The 23,107-nt window shown below is 38.3% G+C and overlaps 1 protein-coding gene across 2 annotated transcripts in view; it reads right to left on the bottom strand.

Moving 5' to 3' along the window:
* Positions 1–23,107, bottom strand: part of DLG2 (discs large MAGUK scaffold protein 2) — a 2,041,254-nt gene that overhangs the window by 761,971 nt on the left and 1,256,176 nt on the right. For both annotated transcript variants that reach the window (XM_073808350.1, XM_019948680.3), the window contains one exon: positions 3,221–3,274. In XM_073808350.1, coding sequence (XP_073664451.1) covers positions 3,221–3,274 — 54 coding nt within the window. The remainder of the gene's footprint in view (positions 1–3,220; positions 3,275–23,107) is intronic.

The following is a 23,107-nucleotide window of genomic DNA, read 5'->3' as shown; positions in this document are numbered from 1 at the left end:
CTGCGCGTCCGGAGCCTGTGCTCCGCAACGGCAGAGGCCACAACAGTGAGAGGCCCGCGTACCACAAAAAAAAAAAAAAAAGTATAATCTTCCAACAAACAGAAGTCCAGGAACAGATGGCTTCACAGAGGACCATATATTTCTAAAACCAAATTTGCTATTTGGCAAAATTAATACATTTACTTGTAATGAAATTATTTTTGGGGAGGACTTTAATGCATAAGTTAAAATTTGTCATTTAGGTAATATTTTAAGGAAGGACATGTTCTTATGCAACATGACTGAAATGCTCTGGGGAACTCTGAATTTGTTTTTTCATTAAATAGAACTGAAATTATGTGAACTAGAACATGTGACAGAAAAGAGGAAAACAAAGTATAGAACACCAAGGAATGAGAAAATAGACTGCAAAAGGAACAGTGATTTGTTCAAGGTGAGTCAGGAACAAAAGGGAGGGTTAGGCCTATGTCCAGACACAAAGCACATTGATCTACATTAATGCTTGTGTGCTAAATCTGCCATTTTTCAATACATATTATAGTTATGTTTCTCATACATGGGGGAAGATATTAATATTTAATATTCTCTCAGGGTCTAGCACATGTTACTGCATATGTATTTATTGAATAAAATAATAAATAAACGCTCATTAACTGGAAGTTAATGAAGCATGACTTCATACACATAACCTTATGAGATCCTCACTAACACCTCTGAGGTAGATATTATAATTCCTATCTTATATATCAATTTACGTCCAGAAGGAGTAAATGAATAGCTCAACAACACACTGCCATGAGAATTGGGACAGTTTCATCATACTTAGCAAACATCTCTAAAGATCCTACCCTTAAGGAAGCTCAAAGAGGGTTTGCATTAAGTACAACAAAGTTGAAGATAATTAAAAAAAAATCCCTTTGAAGAACTCAAAATCAGATACAGAATTGATATTTAGGAGAATGAGAGCAATTTGATTAATTTGTTATACATGGCTGATTTTACTAGCTAATCAGTTGGGCTACCAATTGAGCATGTCTATTCAAAATCCTTAGATTCTTATTCATAAATTATTTGTACATGATGGCATCTGGAAGTCAGTCATGAAAACCCTAATAGAAGGCTTTGAATAAATATAGGTCTATCACAAGAAAGCAGTCCTACTTAACACGGTCAAGTCTCTCTGCTCCATGTCTACTTCAAAGCACTGCTCATCTGCTTTAGATGATGCCAATGGGTATAGTAAAGAGATTCATTATATTAAAGACATAGAATTCCTTAATATATATATGGATCCCTGCCTCAAGGGTATTTAAGCTTCTGTGACAACTTGTCATCCACCCAAAGCTACACATTGCTGAGGAGTAAGTAACAAAACTTTGTTCTCAAGCTGAGAGGCAGAAAAGGAGGGAGGGAAGGAGGAAACACAAGCAGCAGAAAGATCAGAGACAAGTAAGATCTCAAACTCTACAGCCAGGATACCTAGATTCATTCTTGGCTCTGCCTCTTACTGTGCAATTTTGAGAAAGTTACTTAACTTCTTTATGACTCAGTTTCCTCATCTGTAAAATGGAGAAATTAACAGTACCTATCTCATAGGGTTGTTACGAGGATTAAATGAGTTAATATTTGATAAGTGCTTAAAGCAGCGTCAGGCATACAATAATCCTAATATAAACGTTTGAAAAACAAAGAAGGGTAGGAAGAGTGACAGATAGAATAGGGAACACTATGTGTCTTTAATATTTGCTTTGCTTCCTTCCAACAGAGTCGTTTACTTTCCACAGCTGGGGCCACTTGATTCCTACCGGTAAGCTTAACCCCATTTCCAGTCTGACCCCAAATGACTCTTGTTCACAAAGATTTAAGAAGCCCTAGTTCAGTAGTTCAGGTGATTCAGCATTAAAGTCAAGCTCGCTGTTATTCCTGTCCTGACCCTGTGTCCCAGTTTTAATCACTTGTCCCTGTAATCAAGTCCCAACTTGCACTCCACTTCTGGCATTCTGCTCCCCTGTGGCCGAGTCCCGGCTTGCAGAACCTGCTCAGGACCTCCAGTTCCTCTGAGGCAGGTATCTCCCAAAGGGCAGCCTTTAGACTAGACACACTTTGGCACAGAGGGTTTGAACTTTTGAGAATTAGTTGCCTGTAAAATTGTATAAAAATTCAAATTTCTGATTTCTCTTGAGAAACGGAATGATCAGGCAACTCTTGATCCCATTTCCCTTTGGTCCCCACCCACTGGAGCCAAGTGGCAGCTGCTCTCACTTTGGAAGATCACATGCTCTCTATTACCCTCTCTCCCCATGCCTCCTGCTCCAACTATTTCTGTGACTTGCTTGGTCCTTGTAGGCATTTGAGGTTGGGGTCTAAGACTAAGAATAGCCAGTACTTACCAAGCACTTTGTACTCATTTAATCAAAGACCAGGGATCTGTTTGTTCTTGTGCATTATGCCTGCAGCCCTTCTCTTTGCTTCAAACCTTCTGTCTGCATGCATCTGTGTCCCATCTTCCTAAATCACTCTCCTCTATCCATCAGCTAGGGCGACTCACAAAGCTTTACGACTTTATGGACCTCCATAAAGTCAACCACTCATACCACTGTGGCCCAGCACCACTTTCCAATCACCCCTGCCCAGCCAGACTGTCGTCAAGAATTTTGGCCATAATAGTGGTTATATTTCAGATACAGAATTTGGGGCTTTACTGATCTGCCTGTGCTTTTTATCTCATGCCCCATGCTTCTATAAAACCATACATCTTATTATATATAGATAGAATTCATCCTCCCAAAATTTTGTTCCAATTCTTGTTAGAAGCCTAGCAAAATCCATTAAATATTTAATGATCACTTATTATGTTCTAGACTCTATCATATAAATTGATTTGAGTATTCCTTTATTAAGAAACCCAGAGAAGTTTGTTCAATCTCTTTTCAGGGAACCACTTAAGAAACTAACATTATTTGATCACAATTGGCTGCGGTTTATTTTTCTCATGATAGGCCCTTGTGCTTTACAAAACAATGAATCAAAGAGGAAAATGTCAGCATGCCTAAGCTGTGAGTTAGCAAATATCAAAAGAAAACTCAAAAGAGAACTCATGCTACACATCATTTCACGAGATTATCTGGATTGGGTAAAACGGAATATGTACAAAATTTTAAATTCAGCTGATTGAGTTCTATTGGTTTTTAAAGATAGTCTTAATAAAAATGTTACTTACATAAGGAATCGTGTCCAAAGTATCTGTGTTGACAATTATAGGAGCAGGGCTGGCCTAAAAAAGAGAAATAGAAAAAAGTTTTAAATAACAAGTTGTCTATTCTGAGATAGGATCTGTTAACTTATTTAACCAAGAGCTCCACAGTATTTCTTGAGAACCTGTATAGGCACTATGTCAGGTGTTGCGGGGGGGATAAATGAAGTGGCTCAGAGTCCCCTTCACCCTCCTCCCTTCAAATATATGTTTGCAACATTGACCACATAATGAAATGAAGTAAGCAACAGAACTCAAAGGTGAGGAAGTGAGCATTCGTACAGTGTAAGAGGCAAGGACTTCCAATAAACTTGGCGAGGAGTTAAAAATTTCTTTATGAAATGGCTGTGCTAAAGAATTTTGATTTCTCTCTCATGGAAGCAAAATTAAACCTAAAACAATGTAACTCTTTTCTTTAAACTGGCTTTTGAGAGTATGTTGTATACAAAACAAAATAGAAGGGTTCACTTATTGACATCTTACATATATTTACTTATTTTTCATGCTGTGTCATACCTTTTCTTTGTCGTTTATGCACCTTTGATGATATACTTTAGATATCCTCAGAAAATTAAAAATTAGTCAAAGGTGACAGAAAATCATATTATATATGCTAAAGTTTCTTTAAAAAAATTGTCCAAAATACAGCCATTCCTTTTAAAGTTGAATAGAATCTGTGTAAAACTGATACAGGAGTGTTACAAGCCAAGTCTTAGAAAATAAGAGATTGCAATCTATTTGCATCAACCAATCTGACTTCATGAATATTAAGTAGATCTATCTTTATTTTCTGTCTCTAGAATATTCACAGCAACTTTTCCTTCATGCCCTGAAGGATCTTTAATCTCCTTCCCAAACTGCAGATTTCATTTAGATAGAGGAAATAGTCTCATCATGATTAATCGAGAGCTGTCCTATACGACACGGTAGTTTGCACAAGTACCCAACTTTGGGACATTTCATTAGCTATGCCCTCTGGAGTTAACAGAGTTAACAGCTTTTTAATGTCAATCTGTGCCTATGGAATCCTAATCTAATGGCAAAACCAATGGCAATCCAGCAGATTTTACAGAACAAAATTCCAGGTTTTAACTAAAATCACTGGTCAGTGAAAACACGACCCTGTTCTACATATCTGCATAGTGGGTCAACTAAATATTCATGGTTTATTTGTTAACTCCTAATATCAAGTACCTTGTGGATAAATAGGGGCTCTGGAGAAAGACAGTTGCCACTGGACCTCACCAAAAAACAGTGTTTGTTAAGAGGCCTGTAGTATAGGGAGAAGAACATGAGGTTTGGAGTCTGAAGACCTGAGCTCAAGTTTGGTTTAGCAACTTCCTGATTATATGATTTGGGGGCTCAGCAACTTCTTGGTAATTTGATCTGGGGTCAAGCCCACTAACTCTCTCTGCCTCATTTTCCTTCTCTGTAGAATGGAAATAGAAATAATCACCTTCTAAAAAGGTTGTCTGAAGAATAAATGAGGTGATATATTTGAATGTGCTTTGTAAACATAAATTTCAGAATCAATGTTAAATGCTATCATTAGTTAATGCCCCTAAAGATGGACTATCATAAGGATAAAATACCATTGGATGGTTTGTGAATTGTTTATGCCCCAGAGATCTCAATACTAGGTTAGTGGCACAGTTGCACTAAAAAGAACTGATTAGATCATGAAAATTACCATTTATTAAACGCATATTACTTGTCCATTTATAAGAATATATATATGTACATATATCCTAATTTAATCTCCACAAAACCATACTGATGAGGCATTATTGTCACTATCTCTATGTTATAGATGAGAAAACTGAGGCTCAGAGAAAATGACAGCTGAGATTTCACACCAGCCTTTCTGATCCATGTTTTCCACGCTGAGTTGTTCTATGATTCCATTATCTAGGAGTCTCCATCACAAGAGGCCTGCAGTGATTTGAGATCTCTAGCAAGAGCAGCAAGTAAGACCCAGGCAAAGCAAAGACCACCCTGAAGGTAAGAGATGCCACAGGATCCTGCATATTAGATGTTGAAAGCAAACTGGTAATTCCTTAATGGTTTTTGTTGTTGTTGTTTGTTTTTTAGTTTTGATGATGTTTCTTCTGTGCTTTCTAATTGGTTCCCAGGACTCTCAAAAGATTTGTGTCTTGTCTCCTTGACTAGACTTCAAACTTTCTGAGTATCATATGCAATACTTGTATTTCCCCTTATTATCTACTACACTTTGATCAATAAGTATGCATTGATTTGATTTGGGACTTTCAACTCATCTTACTCTTGTTTTCCTTCTATAAATTGCATTAATGTAGTCTGGAAATAAATATTATGCATAGGCCCAGTTCCTATACAATGACATTTATCACTTTTGTACGTTTCTATTGCTATTTTCCATTTCATGTATGTAAATTTGGTCTTTCCAATGAGACTCTCTCAATGACAAGGATTGTATACTTTCCTAGATTTTTTCACAGCATCTGGGTACACAGAAGGAGCTCAGGAAATACGTAGGATTACTGACTAAATGTAGCTATAAAGTATAGTACAAAGGAAAGTAATATCTCACTGAAAGCTTTGGAGAGCATTTCTGACATAACCTCAAAATATCTTATGTTACCAACAAAACTGTGATGACTTTTCCAATATCCACTATCACCTTCTTTCTTTAACCAGGCACCAACACTTAATTATCCAGTTTTTTGAAATAATAATTATTTCATAAATGCAGGATGTAAAAGCATTTATGCATTTATGCATTGAAATACATTCTATGTAATGTGGAAAGTTCATTGCTCCTTCTTGGTGTTAAAAAGATCCAGAAGCACAGTTAATTCCTACATCTAGAAAAGTCACTAAAAATGCATGAACAAACGTGTGTGGATTGTGTGAACAAACATACATCACATACATCTGACATTGGCAACTGCCTGATGTGAGTGCCAAGGAGATGCCAGGGTGGGCTATTCTGAATAACACAATATCCCACTACATCAGACTTTCTGAAGATTCCCCATTGCTCTGCTCCAGGACCCCCACAGCCCTCCCCAGACCATTTTCCCAGAAGCTTCCTGGAACCTTTTAGGTACTCAATGGCACATAATAGCAGAGAATAAAAGCCCCAAGTTGTAGTAGCACAGAGTGCAGTAGAGTTCTAGGTATGGCCCATGAATGTGCTTTTCTCTCCAGCTGTTAATGTCAGATTTTCTCTCGGCTCAGCCTGACTCCTGTTTCTTTTCTGTCTTTTGAGATCATGTGAGTCCATGCCTAGTTTGATCAAGTTTGGTTTCTGAGTCTGAAAACCAGTTCCCCTGTTACTTTGATAATTCCCTCTAAGCTTCATCTCCACACTTCACACTGCCTCGCCATACACACCTTCTCTTTCCATATTGGATATTCTCTTTAAATGAACCCCTAAATCAAATGGATGACTTAGCAGATTCCAGCATCCCCCTTCAATATGCTTATTTCCATTAACTGGAAAGATACAAATACAAACCCCCCCCCCCAAAAAAAACTCTCCTTTAAACCAGAAGCTTAAAGGCTTGTCTTCATGTAAATATAAAGGTTTAAGAAAATTCATCTCTCTTGCACGACCCAGCTATAAGATGTAAATGGTTTGACTCTTATATTACATTCTCTTCCATGTGGAAAAAAAAAATAGTTTATAGCAAGAGGGAAGAATAAAGATAATCATAGAGAAGCCAGATGCAAGCAGAGAAAATACTGATACAATTTAAATTATTAGATCAAGTTATTCATAAATTCCTGCCACCTTCCTGTCCTTGGGTTCCATGGGATACCCAAATATTACATCAATAACTTTGCTTATGATAGTAAAAGAGAAACTAAATTTCTGTTGCTTGTAACTAATAAAGAATCTTATATAGTGAATGCAAATTTCCAAAGAAGTTCATTAATTCCAACTGATGTGATACTTGTTAAGTGCCAGATCTGTGAAATACCTCTGACATAAATGGGCGGGTGGTCACCCAGCCAGAGGAAGACCCTTCAAGCAAGGTATTGGCAGGGGTGGTAGAGCAGCCAGTCAGTCAAAGAACATACTCTGCGAGGCTTAGGTCCGACAAGGACAGGCTAACCAGCGGGAGGGTCAAAAGACCGAATCCAGGCCTATACCTAAGCTTTTAAGAAGCGAAGTAGAGAAGAAGAGAAACCCACACAGCCAAGTGACCCAGATACAGCACGAACTGAATAGTAACGTTGATGCGGCTAGGAATTGTGCAGGGATTTCAGCTGACCTGGAACATGCAAGTAGAAGGCAGGTAGTTGACAGTAGGCCAAATTAACAGGAGGTAAATATGGCAAGAATAACTTGTGAGCTGTTCTGGGGGCCTAGAATCTTTGGCTTATCTTCTTAAAGGACAAGGCTCCTGAATATGCAAGAAGTAACACAGGCTCTATCTACAGTGTGGCATGACAACTTAAAACAAAATGGAACTCACTGACAGTTTTAAAATGAGTCCATTTGTGTGGGCATATGATTTCACTGAGAGAGGTGGAGATCCCAGAACCTCAAGATAAATATTAGCTGGTTTAGATTGGATGCTACAAGATACCATATTAACAGTCTTTTAGCTTCACAATTCCCACAGAGGGCTGTCATCAGGGTGAGCCCCAATCAGACCATGTCCCGATCCTAACCAGGGGAGTAGAACATGGGGGTTACTACCCACATACCCAATCAGCTCTGAAATGAGATATCTCCCGTTAAGTACTGATTTGGTATGCTAAAGACTGAACTCAGGACAACGTTATTTTTATTAGGTTTCCTCCCTAATCCTCCATCATGTTGGCCCATTCTGGAAATTAAAAACTGTGATGTGGTTGGGGGGACTTCTGCCTCAATTGACTGCCTGTAGTTCTCTTCTGGACTGAAACCCTTTCTTCCTTCTTCTTCTTTCCCACAATCTGTTGGGTGGAGCCACACACCCCTAGTTGTCCGCAGGTAAGGTCCTACTCTTACTTGAAGGAGATGCCAGGATTTACCTACTTGAAGGATCCGTAGTTGCCTGGTTGATCATCATCACTGGCTGAGCATCATGACTACCTGGAATCTCACGGTACCATGACCCACCATACACAGATCTCCTGATATGTTAACACTGGGATGGATAATAATAAAGGCAAATACTTATACGGCACTTATTTATATCAATTAACTTAGTTAATCCTCACATAACCCAATGAGACGCTGTTATTCTCAATTTACAGGTGAGAAAATAGAGGTTAGGTAACTTTCCCAAAGTCAGACATCTGGTAAATAGATTGTCTTCAAACCCAAACAATCTGACAGTCTGGCTCAGAGTCCATGCTCTTTTTTTTTTTAAGCTATATACTTTTATGTTATTTATTTTTTTACCATATTTTAAATTGAAGTATAGTTCATTTACAATGTTGTGTTAGTTTTAGGTATACAGCAAAGTGATTTAGTTACACATACATATATGTATTCATTTTCATGTATTTTTTTCAGATTCTTTTCCATTATAGGTTATTACAAGATAATGAATATAGTTCCCTGTGCTATACAGTAGGTCCTTGTTGTTTATCTATTTTATATATAGTAGTGTGTATCTGTTAATCCAAACTCCTAATTTATCCTCCTCCCAACCCCGAGTCCATGCTCTTGACAATCATGCTCTACTGCCTTTCAGAATGGAATCACACTTTACCAGAACTCTTTAGATTCTAATTTTGACTGTTCACCAACAACTCAGAGGCCAGCTGAAAGCCAAATTAGACATCCACCTTGATCCAGGCTGGTTCCAAAACCTGCCCCTCCTCCCTCTGGCCCTAGTGCATTGTATGAACAAGCCTGAAGTTGCCACGACTTAGGAGAAGGCGAAGCACAGGCACACGCAGGCTGACTCAATCAGGATTTCTTTGAGTAAGCTCCAAAGAAACTCTTTGGTAAATTACTGATTAAAGACATATTGATGGTTATATGAGAGACGAGGAAACAAAACAGGAAGAACAAATCTACTCGAGAATCATAAAACTTGAAGCTGAGGCCTTAAGAATCATTTAATTCTACCTTTCATTTTACAAGTATGAAATGGAGACAGAGAAAGGAAGAGGCATGCCTCAGAGCTCACAATTATTTAATATCAAAACAGAAGACAGGATAACAGCAACAAGAATAACAATAATAAAATAGTAAGCATTTACTGAATGAATATTATGTTCCAGGGTTGTGATAAATACTTAAGATACATCAATGCATTTACTTCCCAAGATGTTCTAAGGAAAACATTATCACTCTCATTTAAAAAAAGAAGAAAGAAAGAAAGAAAGAAAGAAGGGGAGGCTCAAAGTGGCTAAATCACTTGCCTAAGGTCACAAATCTAAGAGGTATCACAACCAGGTGTCAAACCCAGGCCTTTCCAGCCCCAGAACCCATGCTGGTAACCACCACCATCTCCTGCTTCCCTCTCCTGAGTTTTTCCAGTTAAGGGCGAAAAATGCAGTTATTTTCTGCCCCGAAAGTTGCTAGTTTCTCTTTGGCAGTCTGAAGAGAAATTTCTCACCGTACTGACTCAGATTCAATTCCCAATTCTCAGAGGGTTTCTAGGTCCCTTAATCTCTTTCAAAACCCTGCTTAAAAAATGGGACAATGCTATTTTCCAGTTAACCTATTTCCCAAGAAGTTAGCTAGGGAAATAATGCACGTGAAGTGAGAAAGAGAGGTGTTCTATAGATGTAAGGTTATATTATTTATTACTGTGGTTATTTCTTGCTTTCCTGGATTTCCTCTCCCTTTTCCTATTCCCTCTCCCCAAGACCGGCCAGGTGGGTGCAATTTGATCTGAGTCATCACCAATAGCAGCGCCAAGTGGTTCTGGCCTGTCACCTGGTTTGCCCTTACCCTGCAGTGACATAGGGGAACCCCCCTCACAGGTGAGGACACTGAGGCAATACCAGGTGAGTGGGTGAGTGATCAATGTGAGCGCCCAAGGCTTGGCTAGCCAAGGCATAACTGCAGGTTAATGGTCATGGCAGGATATCTCAAGGGAGCAATTTTGGAGGAAGCTAATACCCTGGTTCCTCTCCCTAGCACTTAATAAAACGCAGGGATCATTACCTACCTAGCTTACCACCAGACTGGCTCAGAAAATGGGAAGAAAGAATGTCAGATTTATGTTTGGCTTGAACTCGATTCATCTCTGCTTGCCTGAACTCTCTTAATAATAAAAAAATAATAATATCCTCACTCTACAGAAAACTGAGGCACAGAGATGTTAAGCAATTTGTTCAAGGTCATCCAGCTGGTAACGGCAAGGTCAAGAGTCAAACCTATCAGCCTAGTTCCAAAGTGGGTAACACTTACATACAAAATATTTGCTTCTGCTCCCTATTAAAATTTGATACGTATCCAGAAGTCTGTTTTAGTCAACACAAGTTCTTTCACTGATCTTTGAAAATACACCATTAGTATTTCTTCCCTTTGGATTAAAGTGATAACATGTCTGTTTGATCCTCCCTTAAAATACAAGGTACTGTAATATTTTGCAAAATATGAATGATATCCTAAGGGCCTCAGTTAGGCTGAGTTGGGCACCTCTTTATCCCTAGTACAGAAAAGATGGGGCAGCCTGGAGAATGAGGCACAGAAAGTAAAGATCCAGAATTAAACAGAGTTTTTCTTACTATATTTCTCTAGAATCAATCCCACTTGGAGAAACAGATATAAATTGCTTGAGCTGTTATGAAGACTCTTCAGACCTCCATCCTACACCCTCTCCACATACCTCTTTGCAGTTAGTGTAAAAGGCTAAAATAAAAGACTCACCAAAACTAGGTCTGTAGATCATCACTCAAACTCAAATAGATAATTATATTAGATTGGCCACCTATATCATGCTTCATAATTTATGATGTGTGTCCACACACATTAGATCATTTCACTCCCACAGGCAGAGGAAAGGGAACTAACATTCATTGACCAATACCCGCTGTGTGTCAGGAAATATGCTAAGCTCTCCACCTCTGCTTTCTTATCTGCTCTTCACAGAACCCCAGAGGGACTGGTGGAACTTTCCCTTGTCTATAGGTAAGTAAACAGAACCCCAGAGTGATCCAGTGTATTTCCCAAAGTCAGACATCTAGAGAAAAGCAAAGCTGAGATTCAAACCTAGGTCTTCTGACAGTGAGCCCCTTGCTTTTTCCCATTATTAGTCCATGATGCCACAAATCCCACTGATTCACACTGAGCATTTACAGATCTAACTGCTTCATTTGTGCAAATGCTCTGTGAAGTTTGCACGAAGAATGGAGTCATTAGCTCAAATCTCAGATGTGGTTTAGTCAATGTGCCCCATGCCACAACAACCATACCTACTTAATTCACTGTTTCACTCCACGTGGTGCTATTCCTGGAAAGAGCCATGTGGATACCATCTGCTCCATTTTGCAAAGCCACTGAAGAGCTATAATCTTAGCAGTCCCGTTGTATTTTCCAGATTTAGGGTACCAGAATTCTGAGCAAGCTGTCAAATCTTGCTCAAAGCCGGTTCATCAGGCTGAGGTGGGGCCTGTTTCTTCTGTGGTACCTGGATCAGGGCCTTGCACACAGTGGGTGATCAATCAGTGATTGCTGTTTAGTTTCCTTCTCTCATCTCCTTTACTTCCATCAGGCCAGGACTCTCACTACTCCAAGCATACGCCTTGCTTATGCCTACTATAAGGTCACTGTTTACATTTCTTCCTTCTCCCACATCCTGAACCAATCATGGTCCCCTCTCTTATCTTCCTAACCAAGCTCCCTCCATCCTGCAAGGACAATCTAAAGCCCCAGACTCTCCATGAAAGCTTCCTCAATCCTCACTGCAGGCCTCAATCCGTCCATCCTGCCCCTCTCAAATTTGAAAACATTCATTATTTGTACTACTTCAGTTCACATTAAATTATAAATATAAAGGAAAAGGAATTACGTGAAAGCACCAAGTTCTGCCATTCTTAATGAACGTTTCTTTCTGTTCTTACACGTATGTTGATGGCTAAGTGGTTCATGTGTGACATTTGCATCTCCTTGATGAAACTGTAGTCATTGTGAGGGCAGGGCCCTCATCCTACTTCATTACTTCACTAGCCACTTCCACCAACACTCCTAACCGTGCTTGGCATACAGTATACTCAAAAGATGTTTGTTAATGAGTTTTTAAACCTTTGGAACTAGAACCACAGCAACAAGAGAGAAGATTCATGAGAAACCTGTGAGGCAACAGATTAGACGAAATGGGTAGAAAGGGGTAATTGCACGCTGCCCCTTGGTGACAAGCTGTTGTATCACACTGCCTGGTGCTATTGATAGCATCTAGAGCTACCATGCACTACAGACCATGCTACTCGGAACCATAGCATGTAAGTTAGGGAAAGTTATAAACAGAAAGATTCTTCAGTGTCTACCATATGCTGTTCCTTTACACTCATTCTTTTCTACTTCTCATTACAAGCCTATGAGTTGCATGCTATAATTATGCTCATTATACAGATAAGGAGAGTGCGGCATGAACCTGTAACAAAACTTGCCCAAGGTCACTAGACTAAAAGTTAGAGGAGCCAAGGCTCACTCTTTTTGACTCCAAATCCATATTTCTGTGGTATCACCACCCTGTGTGGAGCGAGGAGATGTTCCTTGCTCTAATTTACTACCCCGCTTTACATTTCAGAAGTTGGAGAGGTGAGAGGAAGCCTGGGATCTGGTGAAAAAGCTAAGGACTCAAAGATTGTCAAAAAAGTAAAATGACATCCTCAGAATTTCTTAAACTTCTCAGATGAGCGTGAAGATATATCCCAAAAGATCCACCCCAAACTGGACATTTATTTGACCCATCACGTTCAGTAACTCACAGTGAAAAGGCAATTCACTGAGCCTCCCAATTTATTTTTATATTTGAGAAATAAAGAGTGAAATGGATGACCTCTAAGAGTCTATGTCTCATCAAGGATCTGATTTCACTCATCATAAATTTGGACCTGCTGGGAAATACTGGAAAGAAGGCAGGGATGCTATACAAGTCTTCTTTCTGGATGGTGATGATCTCTGCTTTTATCATTCAGATACAGAAAGTCAGAAGACATGACATTAAGACAGGCAGAAAAAAGACAAAAGTCAAGCTGGGAAAAGATCAATAATATAAAGTGGCTTCTAATGAACTGGATAAAGGATGAGGTTCTGACGTCTTAGACAAGGCACCTCAAAAATCCACTTACGATCATTTTTATAATCTGTATTTTGTATGATCATGTTTAGAGCCTGTATTCTGTTTTTCTTGTGAATAAGTTACTTTTCTGGCCATAAGACCATGCAATTAGTGGCAAAATATTCTCTTCCATATTAAAGAGACAAAAAGATTTGAAGTGAAACAGAGAATTATCACCAAGCTCTTTCTTCCATTCTTGCCTTTCTCCATGTTCGATTAGCCTTAACTCCAGGAAAAGTTTCTTAACACCTAAGGTCTGCTTGATTTTTTTCCCCTACCAATCATAATTTGATACTAGATAATATGCTCAAAGTTTAAAACATAACAGCCATGGAGAAAGTCTTAAAATATTTCATATCTAGAATGTTTTTCTGGGGTGTGTATGAGAGGAAATGTAAGGGAGAGAGATGAAAAGGAGGTGTGAGTTTGGTTTACTATTTCATCATTAGTAAGAGATAATGTTCTTACGTTCATGTTAGGCCTGGAAGATGTTTCAATACCTGCTTTTAAACGATGGCACCTGGGCCGCGTTGTGGAAAAAACAGAGTAGACAACATTTTAGATCAATTTTCCTTATTTTAAATGCTGAAAACATCTATACGTCTATTAATCTCCCCTCTATCCACTTTTTCTTCAAAATTAATGTCTTATTTGAAATCATTTTCAATGAGGAAAAACATGGGGGAGAGAATAGATAAAAAGGAGAAGTGAATGTGGACTAGAAGAATAGAGGTTGGCTAAATACTGCCAGCAATTGCTGGTGTCAAAGAATATATTTTGCAGATGTGTTTGTATACTGTCATTGACTAGGCAATGAACTCTTTGTTTCACAGCCAAGAGCCTACAAATCTCTAGGTCCAAAAATGCCACCCAGTTCCTAGCCCCGCAGGTGCCTTAGCTCCCCAGAGTGGCAATATCTATGTTACTTTGGGTTTCTCAGTTTTCCAGTGGCTTTCTTACCCTTTGTTATTCTGCAAGCAAGGGTTCTGTTCGCCAGTTTACCTCCTCCTGGGCCTAGGATAATGCTACAATTGTGCCTATCAGAGGAAAGATGAAGGGATATTATCTGTTGCAGTGGGCTAGAGGAAAGAGTATAGCAGTGAGAGAGAATGAAATGAAGAGAAAGAAGGCAGAGAGAAGGTTGTTCTCTGGTACATGGGGACTCTGTCACAAGTTGGAGAGTGAAATGATGGCTCCCAGGCTGACTCTCCTCTGTTCTCTCAGACCACTTTGTCCACTGGAATTATAAACTCAGATACTTCGGAACCTTCATTTGTTTTATAAAGGATTTCCCCAAACAAGTGGAAAGGAGATGATGACTTCCTTATGAATATAATGCTTGTAACCTTACATCTCATGACCCCCTCCTTGCCCATTTTAACTTGACAAACATCATTTGCATGTTATGCTTCTATGTTATAGGAAGAGCACCTCCCAGCCCTATACTTGGAGTCAGCAAATGAGGCATCTAGGGACAGCTGAACCATTGCAGAACTTGATCAGGTCACTTAACTCCCTAAATTATTTCTAAGGCTACATTCAACTACTAATAAGAATTGGATGATTCCTGATTTTAATACTAACCTAATTTTTAATATCATAAAAGCAGTAATAAAAAGAGTTTAGGATCTGGGTCATCTAAGGTTTAAGACATTTCTTCTTACTTTTATGATGGTCTTAGTCAAATAATTTAGCCTTTCTGAAATTTCTGTTCATGTACAAATGGAGATTATAAATTATTATTTAGTCAACCTAATGTGCTTCTTCAAGAAGCAAATGGGATAATATATAAAAACCCTATGCAAAACAAACAAACAAAACACCCTGTACAATTTGTAAAAGGATACATTTGGGCTAATTATTAAAAATCAGCAACATTAATAGTGGCAATCCTTACTGGCCACTTTCTTTGCTTAGCTGTTTTGCTAAGGGTTTAACTCACATTATATCATTTAAACCACAAACAAACCTAAAAATATCTGTATAATATCTAATTTTACAGAGGATGAAAGTGAGGTACAGAGAAGTTAAGCATTTACCCAAGATAGCAAGTGGTAGAGCCAGGATTCGGACCTAGATTTTTTTAAGCTAAAACTCTGAATCTGAGCAAAAGTGCAGTAGATTCAGACTCTAGCCCTACTACATTATGTTTTACTACTTAACCACTTCTGACCCCAGCCACTTCAATTTTTTGAACTTCAATTTTCTTATGAACAATATGGGATATTAAAACCTGTCTTGCTTACCTTACAAAGTTGTGAATGAGAGAGAATCTAGTTTACACTGCTTTGAAAATTGCAATAAGATAAAAAAAGATAAGGAAAATATAAGGTAGTAGTAATAGTGTAGTGGGGGGTCTCAGCAGCAGCAATAGTAAAAACATTAGTACAGTATATTTTCTGGTGTCTACACAAGATAAACATTAGAAACTCCATTGTTCTTAGGCATGTTCCTGCTAAACAAAAATATCTAAACGAAGCTTAAAAGAGTACTATTTTTCTAGTATTAGCTTATTAAAGGTTTTGAGGGTTTGATATGTGTGTGTTTTAATTTTGTTTTGTTACTTGTAGGAGGACTGCTATTATTAACCCCGAGCAACTGTCTATTTTTCTGTCCTGTAACAAATATGTTTGGGGCCCTACTTTTGTAATTTCTGGAGTAGGTGAGGAAAGTGGGAGAAGCAGAGGATGGGCTTACTCTGTTGTACCATAACATATATCTGCACTAATACCCCATTTTGATGAGTCAACACAAACATTTTACAATGAGCGATACTGATACAAAAAGAAGCCATCCTGCACTGGGCGTTAATTTTTCACGGACTCCAGATACCTATGCACAGAAATCACAAGACCAGCAGTCAAAGAAATGCAAACTGCACAAGAGAGGAAGATAAGAAGATGGCAAGTTTTGCCTTTTGTTCAAAAACAAAAGTGACAATTTCATTCCATTTTACCACAAATCTGCAAATGTTCATTCAGATCCAGGCTGTTGCAATTATCCAGGTCACTTCAGATACGGTTCTTTCCTTCCCCTTTAGGTTGAACATCTCTATAGATTATGTGTCACCTTTATTCCTTTACTAATAGAAATTCCATTAATAGCCTTGTTCATATTCTTTGGAAGGAAATAGACTAAAAACTGGGGTATTACTAGACAGAAGTGCAAAGTGAGGCTAAGAGGAATGAAATAGAAAAAGGCATCTGGCATGATTGAGGATGATGAGTCAAGTAATATTTAGAATCCAGAAAGGACAAAACACACTTGGAACACCATGAACTAGGACTGAAACTCATCATTGAACAAATCCTATTTAGAGCTGACCCGAGCTTATGATGGTTCAAATTTGACATTCAGGGGCTGGAGGCAGGGTCTGTGGAAGGGATGGTTGAGCTGAGGAGACAGGTTTCAAGGATGTATTTGAGACAAGAAGAATTACTTCCTCATTATCATCTCACTGCTGCCTAAGTTCTTACATTTTAAGTATTAATCAGCCCATACAGATTGGTTTAGGAAACATCATATTTAAGGCACTGTACTTGGGGCTGCAGAATCTAGGAAGAGGAAACACATGGTTTTGCTCTGCAAAGAGTTTACAGTGTCCTGTGGAAACAAGAGAAATCCCCCGAATGCTTCTAATACAAAGCAGAGAAACATCACAAGAGAAATAGGGCAAAGTACCACGGTGGGTGTGAAGGAGAAAGGCAGGTGGGATTAGGGTCAGAAGGCCTGGTTTCTCTCCTGGTCTTAGCATCTATATGATTTTCAACAAGGTACTGATCCTCTAAAATGGAGACAATAATATTGGGGCCATTTCATATTGGTACTGCGATGATTAAAGGAGAAAGTATAGACTAAAGCCATGTGGAAGTAGGTTTCCTACTCTTAGTTTTCTTCAAGGAGTGTTAATCAGGGTTGAAATAATGAGGGAGAAGGCATATCATTTGGTTACACAGTATGAGGTAAGTCTCACGGAAGGGGATGTGAGTTAAGTCTTGAAGGATGGAACTTCACCTTGAAGCTTAATGTACTCTGTCGATTTGCTCACCTTTTCTCCAGCTGTTGTTCTGCCCTTTCGTGTAGGGATGGATCCTGTCCCTGGACCACTAGCCACTAACCAGCCCCTGTTGTAATGAAGGTTCTCTGGTTGCAGGGAACAGAAAGCCACTTGCACTAGCTTAGGCAAAATGTGAACATATCTGGTTAAAAGGGGAAGAAGCTCAGCAGTTAGGCACTTGATAGATAGGAACTAAGAACTGGGAGTTCTGAGGGACCCAGGAAGCCACAGTCCAGCCTCTCCCAACCTCTCACCATTTCTGGCAGACTCATCTCTCTCATTATCCTTCTTTGGGACCACTTGGTTTCTTATTTGCTTTTCTCTTTCTACATTTGTTTCATTCTTTCATATTTGTGCACAAGCTTTTTCTGCTTCTCCACGTATATTTCCTCAGTTCCAGGCATAGACAGGTGTTAACCTGTGGGCCAGGCCATATGTAGTGGAGGTAATAAAGCTAGGTCTGAAAGTCATCTCTTTGTCCACTGGAGATTTTCTTCTAAGGCTCCATAAGTATTCAGTTCTTCCTTTCTGATTGACCTACAGGATCTTTACCTTAAATAAATGAGCCCACTCTCATCCTTGTTGTCCCCGACATTCCTTCCGAATGCTCAAAGAGGAAGATCAGGACTTGAGGAAAGTTGATAAATATCCCTCACTCCATACTGTTCTTTCAGGCCTAAGTGCCTTTGCACCTACTGTTGCAGCCTCACTCTCCTCCTTCATCTGATAAACCACTATTTTAAAACCATCCAAAGACTTCACTCCTCTTTTCAGTCTTCCTTGGTCATCTTTCCTCTCCATTCCAAGCAGATGGATCACTCCCACCTTGCTGCATTTACTGTGGTTTGTATATCCCTTGATTACTGCTTTTAACATGCTGTGCTGCAGTTGTTTTGGTTTCAGTGGTTTCCTCCTTATTCTAGTGAACCTATTAAGAAGATGGGCTCTGGAGCCAGATAACTAGTTTCAAGGCCTGGCCTTTCCATTTATTAGCTATGTGATCATGAGGAAGTTACTTAACCTCTGTAAACTTTGTAAAATGGAAATGATAGTGCCTACATCAGAGAGCTGTTGACAGAACTGAGTGAAATAATATGTGAAGGGTTTAGAACAGAACGTGACACACAATAGGTGCTCAATAAATACTATCACTTTTATACTAAAGTATCAAGTCCAGCATGTGTCAGACAGGATGTACTAACTGTTTGCTAAAGAAATTAACATGTGCTTTAAGACTACAAAACATTTGGGAAAGAATGATTTATTTGTCTTGTTTGTAGTGGCTTTGCAAAATATCTACAGTTGCTGTACTATTCTAATAACAGATATATATATGTGTATGTATATGTGCAATATTAAGTTACAATTTTGAGAAATGCTATGAAGAACTTTCACAGGATAGGATTCAAGTGTGCAGTACAGATGTATATGTAACTATTCATTTAATGTTTGTCTCATCCATTTGAATGTAAATGCCCTCAGGGTAGGGTTTGAACTTGTGCTATTTATTGCTATATGCCTAGGCATATTACACAGTTTCTGATACATAAAAAGTATCTGATAAATATTGGTTAAGTGAATGATCAGATGGAAAACGAACCACGATTACACCATTAGTAAGTACCTTTACTATTCCCTTCTACTTGGAATGCCCTCTTCCACCATCATGACTACATATCAAAATTCTATTTGATCTTCACAACTCAGCTGAGATACCCTTCCACGAAGCCCGGCACCCCTTTTCTTAACTCTTATGGTAATTCATGGGTACTTAAGGGACTCAACACTTTTTATCTGGTGTTAGAGTGATTTGTGTGTCCATTTGAAAATTCCCGGTGGGCAGAATTCCATGTAAGTATCCTCAGGGATTCTCCTGATTTATTCATTTTAGTATTTGAACCAACGCTTGGCAAGCTGCATGAACCTCACATTAGACCAAATCCAAACATGATGACTACCAGCGCAGGGAAAATCAACTTTGTTCATGGCAACAAAAGACAGTAAGGTACCATTTGGGCAAGGGGTAATGCAGTCTCTATTCCAAAGTGATGGTGTCACAAAGAAGTTGAAGTGTACCTTCAGGTCCTTATCCTGTGCCTAGGACCATGCCTAGAACATAGTAGGGGCTCATTAAAATCTGAGTGAAGTGAACGAACTAATAAGTGAATAGAAACACAGGCAAGTCTCTACGAAAATAACTACTAAATATGGGACAGTTTTTTACAAGCATATCCGCTCATTTGAGTGATAAAACAGCAAAGCCTTTGATTTGCTGATATACAAAGATACTGACTATCGAGAAGGATGCTCTTACAGCTCCATTGATGGAACTAATTTTTAGGACTTCATGAGAGAGCTTTTTCTTAGTCATTCATTCAATAAATATTTAGGTTACATTGGCTGGCACTTATGCTAAAGATGTGGGAAATTCTGCATTGCTGTTTTATACTCAAGGCTCTTGGGTCAAGAAGATGAACCTCCCTGAGAATCCAGATTTGATCTCCACCTCATCATTACAGGGGACGATCTGTTATGTGAAATCAAATACTGAAACTTCGAGAGTCTATAATTTGTCTTCCTTCTTTCTACAGAGTGTTTTGGGCAGTACACTATCCAGGTAACAGCTGCTTTAAGTTTCCCCTCTCCAGTGTATATTTTAGGCTGTATGTGGAGGTTCTCTGGGGAAGACTGTATTATAGCTTGAGATTTTATGTCAGGTTTATTATTAGTACACAGATCTGCACTGACTGAAAAACCACTTGTGATCTATGGCTTATTGCACACGTGAGAGATGGTCCAGACCATCTAGGTGGCTCTGTATTCTAATGATGTGTTAGTAATCCACACTCACAGGAGATGCACAGACAGCTTGTGAAGTTTTCAGGTCAGTGTTTCTAAGATCAGCTACATCAATGTATGTCTACACTTCCTACATACTATTCATTTCCAAGTACTTTATTTTAAAAGATAACCAGGTCTATTCTAAAGGAGGCAACTGATTGAGTCAATATAGTTTTTCACTTCCTTAACATGCTTAATGCGTCATTGTAAAGATGTGTGTTTTAAGGATTTATTTGGATATCCTAAATAATGAAGGGCATCATTAGCCAAGAACGCCACATATTCATGTATGTATATGTGTGTGTGTGTATGAAGTACATATCACTGGGCTTAAAAAGTACATAAAATATGGAATAAATGAAGTCCTTTTCCTGAGATCTAAATTATATATTCTAACAATGAAATAAACTGAGGCTCAATTTAAACAGAATTATTCTCAACTGATAGTAATATTTTAATAATGTTTATGTTTTCTAAAAGCAGTCCTTGTAAAATTATGATGACATAATGATACATTTAATGCAAGACTTGGAAGAAATTTGAGAAGAGTTGAGAGACTGGCAAGTTCCTAATACCTGCTGGAAAAAGATTTAGAGCAGTCAAAATGAAGCAAACCTGAATAAAACTTGAATACGTCTATGTGAATGCCTGCAGTATGGGGAAACAGACACGAGAATAGAAGAAAAGTAGTCCATGGACTATGGGAATTGAATCCAAGGCTACTTTTTCCCATAAAGGTCTATCTCCTGCACTAACACACTACCACTCCCACCATCACCCCATGGCAATGCTTTAGTCAAGGTTTATTGTTATCTCCAGATGTATCTGAATAGAAGTAATTTTATGAGGTCAGTATAGACAAAGCTGGTTATGAAAACTGCCAGGTAGTAACTAGAAATGCTGGAACTGGAGACTCTCATTAGTTGATTTCATTCATTCCTCACATGTTCACCAAGCACTCTTTGTTTTGCCAAACACTGTGTTAGACCCTAGGAATAGATGCTGCCTATATTCAAAGAGTTCGAGACAGGAAAATAAGAAAAGAAACAAATATCAGTTCCTTTCTCCAACTTACTTTCCTTTCCTCCTTAGCTCCAAGAAGTTACAATATAATTAGAGAGACAGAAAAGAAAATACTTACAATAAAATATGTTGGGTGATAAATCAGTGGTGCATGCAAGGAACCGAGATAGAAGAAAATAATTCTGCCTAGCCAGAGAAAGCTCTCCGAAGGAGGAGACATAAGAGCTTCACAAGGGGTATCATAATCTTCTTGTTAAAACAAAGGAGGAAGAGTTTAATAAAGATAGGAGAAGCAAACTATACACAGCAGATTCCAGTTCAGAGCAGAATAATTATAACTTAATCTGATTTAGAAAGCTTCCCACCATTAGTGTTTTAAATCCTTGCAAAAATTATATGTTTTATGTCTTTAACAATTAAGATCAACTTACAGAGATCCAATTAGAGAATAGTATTCAATGAGAAGAACTTTAAACATAGTACAGTCTTTGAAACAGGTGATTCCCCAGTTACAGAGAAAAATATGGCATCTGACTTGAGCCACTTGAAAATAACTTGAATTTCAAAGAAGATTGAATCCAACTATTTCTATGTCAGAAATAATGTTTTTCTTAAGGAATTCCAAATAATTTTTTGCAGGTCTTAATTTTTAAGAGTGTTCTCTTATTTCGAATAGATTAGCTCAATCCTTCAAAATAGATCTATTTAAAGAAGCAAATATTTTTATATTCTTCTTCCAAGTCCCATTTACCCCACCTCAGCCTATCAAATGTAGCCAGCCTGGTTCTTCTAGTTGGATAATTATAAGCACAAATATTATATCTGCAATGGAAAACACAATGACACTGACTCAATTAATTGATTTTATATATCTATGCTTTTTTTTTTTTTTTTTTTACAAATTTCTAAGCCATTTTTACAAATCTCTAAGTGGTATGTTACTACTAAAGGAACAATCGCTTTTCAGAAGAGGTTTTATGGTAGATTTTACTTGGATAAGCAAAGAATCGAAACGTAAGAACTAACTTTTGGCTTCCTGATCTATGTATCAAACCCACTGCAAAAGATATTCAAGCCATTCTAAGTACTTTGGGGGAACCAACCAGGAAACATGCACTGTAAGCTGTTTCAAATATTAATATGAAGACTATCAATCTTGTGCCCTTTCTTTAGTACATGTTACTATTAGAACCTACTATCTTCAGTGGGATAAGTTTGCTTGGACCACTGTTTACTCTTTCTCACTGATCAATATTTGACCATATTAATAATTCAGATTTCACACAGAGCAAAAAGAGACATGTTTATCCCCAACAAGAACTACAGAGAAGATACCACATCTTTAAATACATAGAATACATGCCATTTATCTATAGCTATAAAGAAAAAATAGGAGAAAAAGAAAAGAATCCCTAGGAAAATAAAAGGAAATTTTCCTTACCGGTATAAATGCATGTTGCATAGCTTGTTCACATTGTTTTAAGGAAGCAATAGTATCCCACAGAAGCTGATAATTTTCAGCCCGGGAAGCACTTTGCCGCTGCATGGCGAAAGCTAGTAACACTCAAACTGAGCTCAAAGAACCCAGTTGAAGGAGGAAAAAAAACCCCTGCAGATCTGTTACATAAACTTCTTAATTAGATCTGCTACACAAACTGCTATCTTAAGACTTAAAAAAAAATGTTAATCAGAACATTTCTTTTGGGGGAT

This window comes from Tursiops truncatus, chromosome 8 (assembly GCF_011762595.2).
Source record: "Tursiops truncatus isolate mTurTru1 chromosome 8, mTurTru1.mat.Y, whole genome shotgun sequence".
NCBI lineage: Eukaryota > Metazoa > Chordata > Mammalia > Artiodactyla > Delphinidae > Tursiops > Tursiops truncatus.
This window is presented reverse-complemented; position numbering and strand designations above follow the sequence as displayed.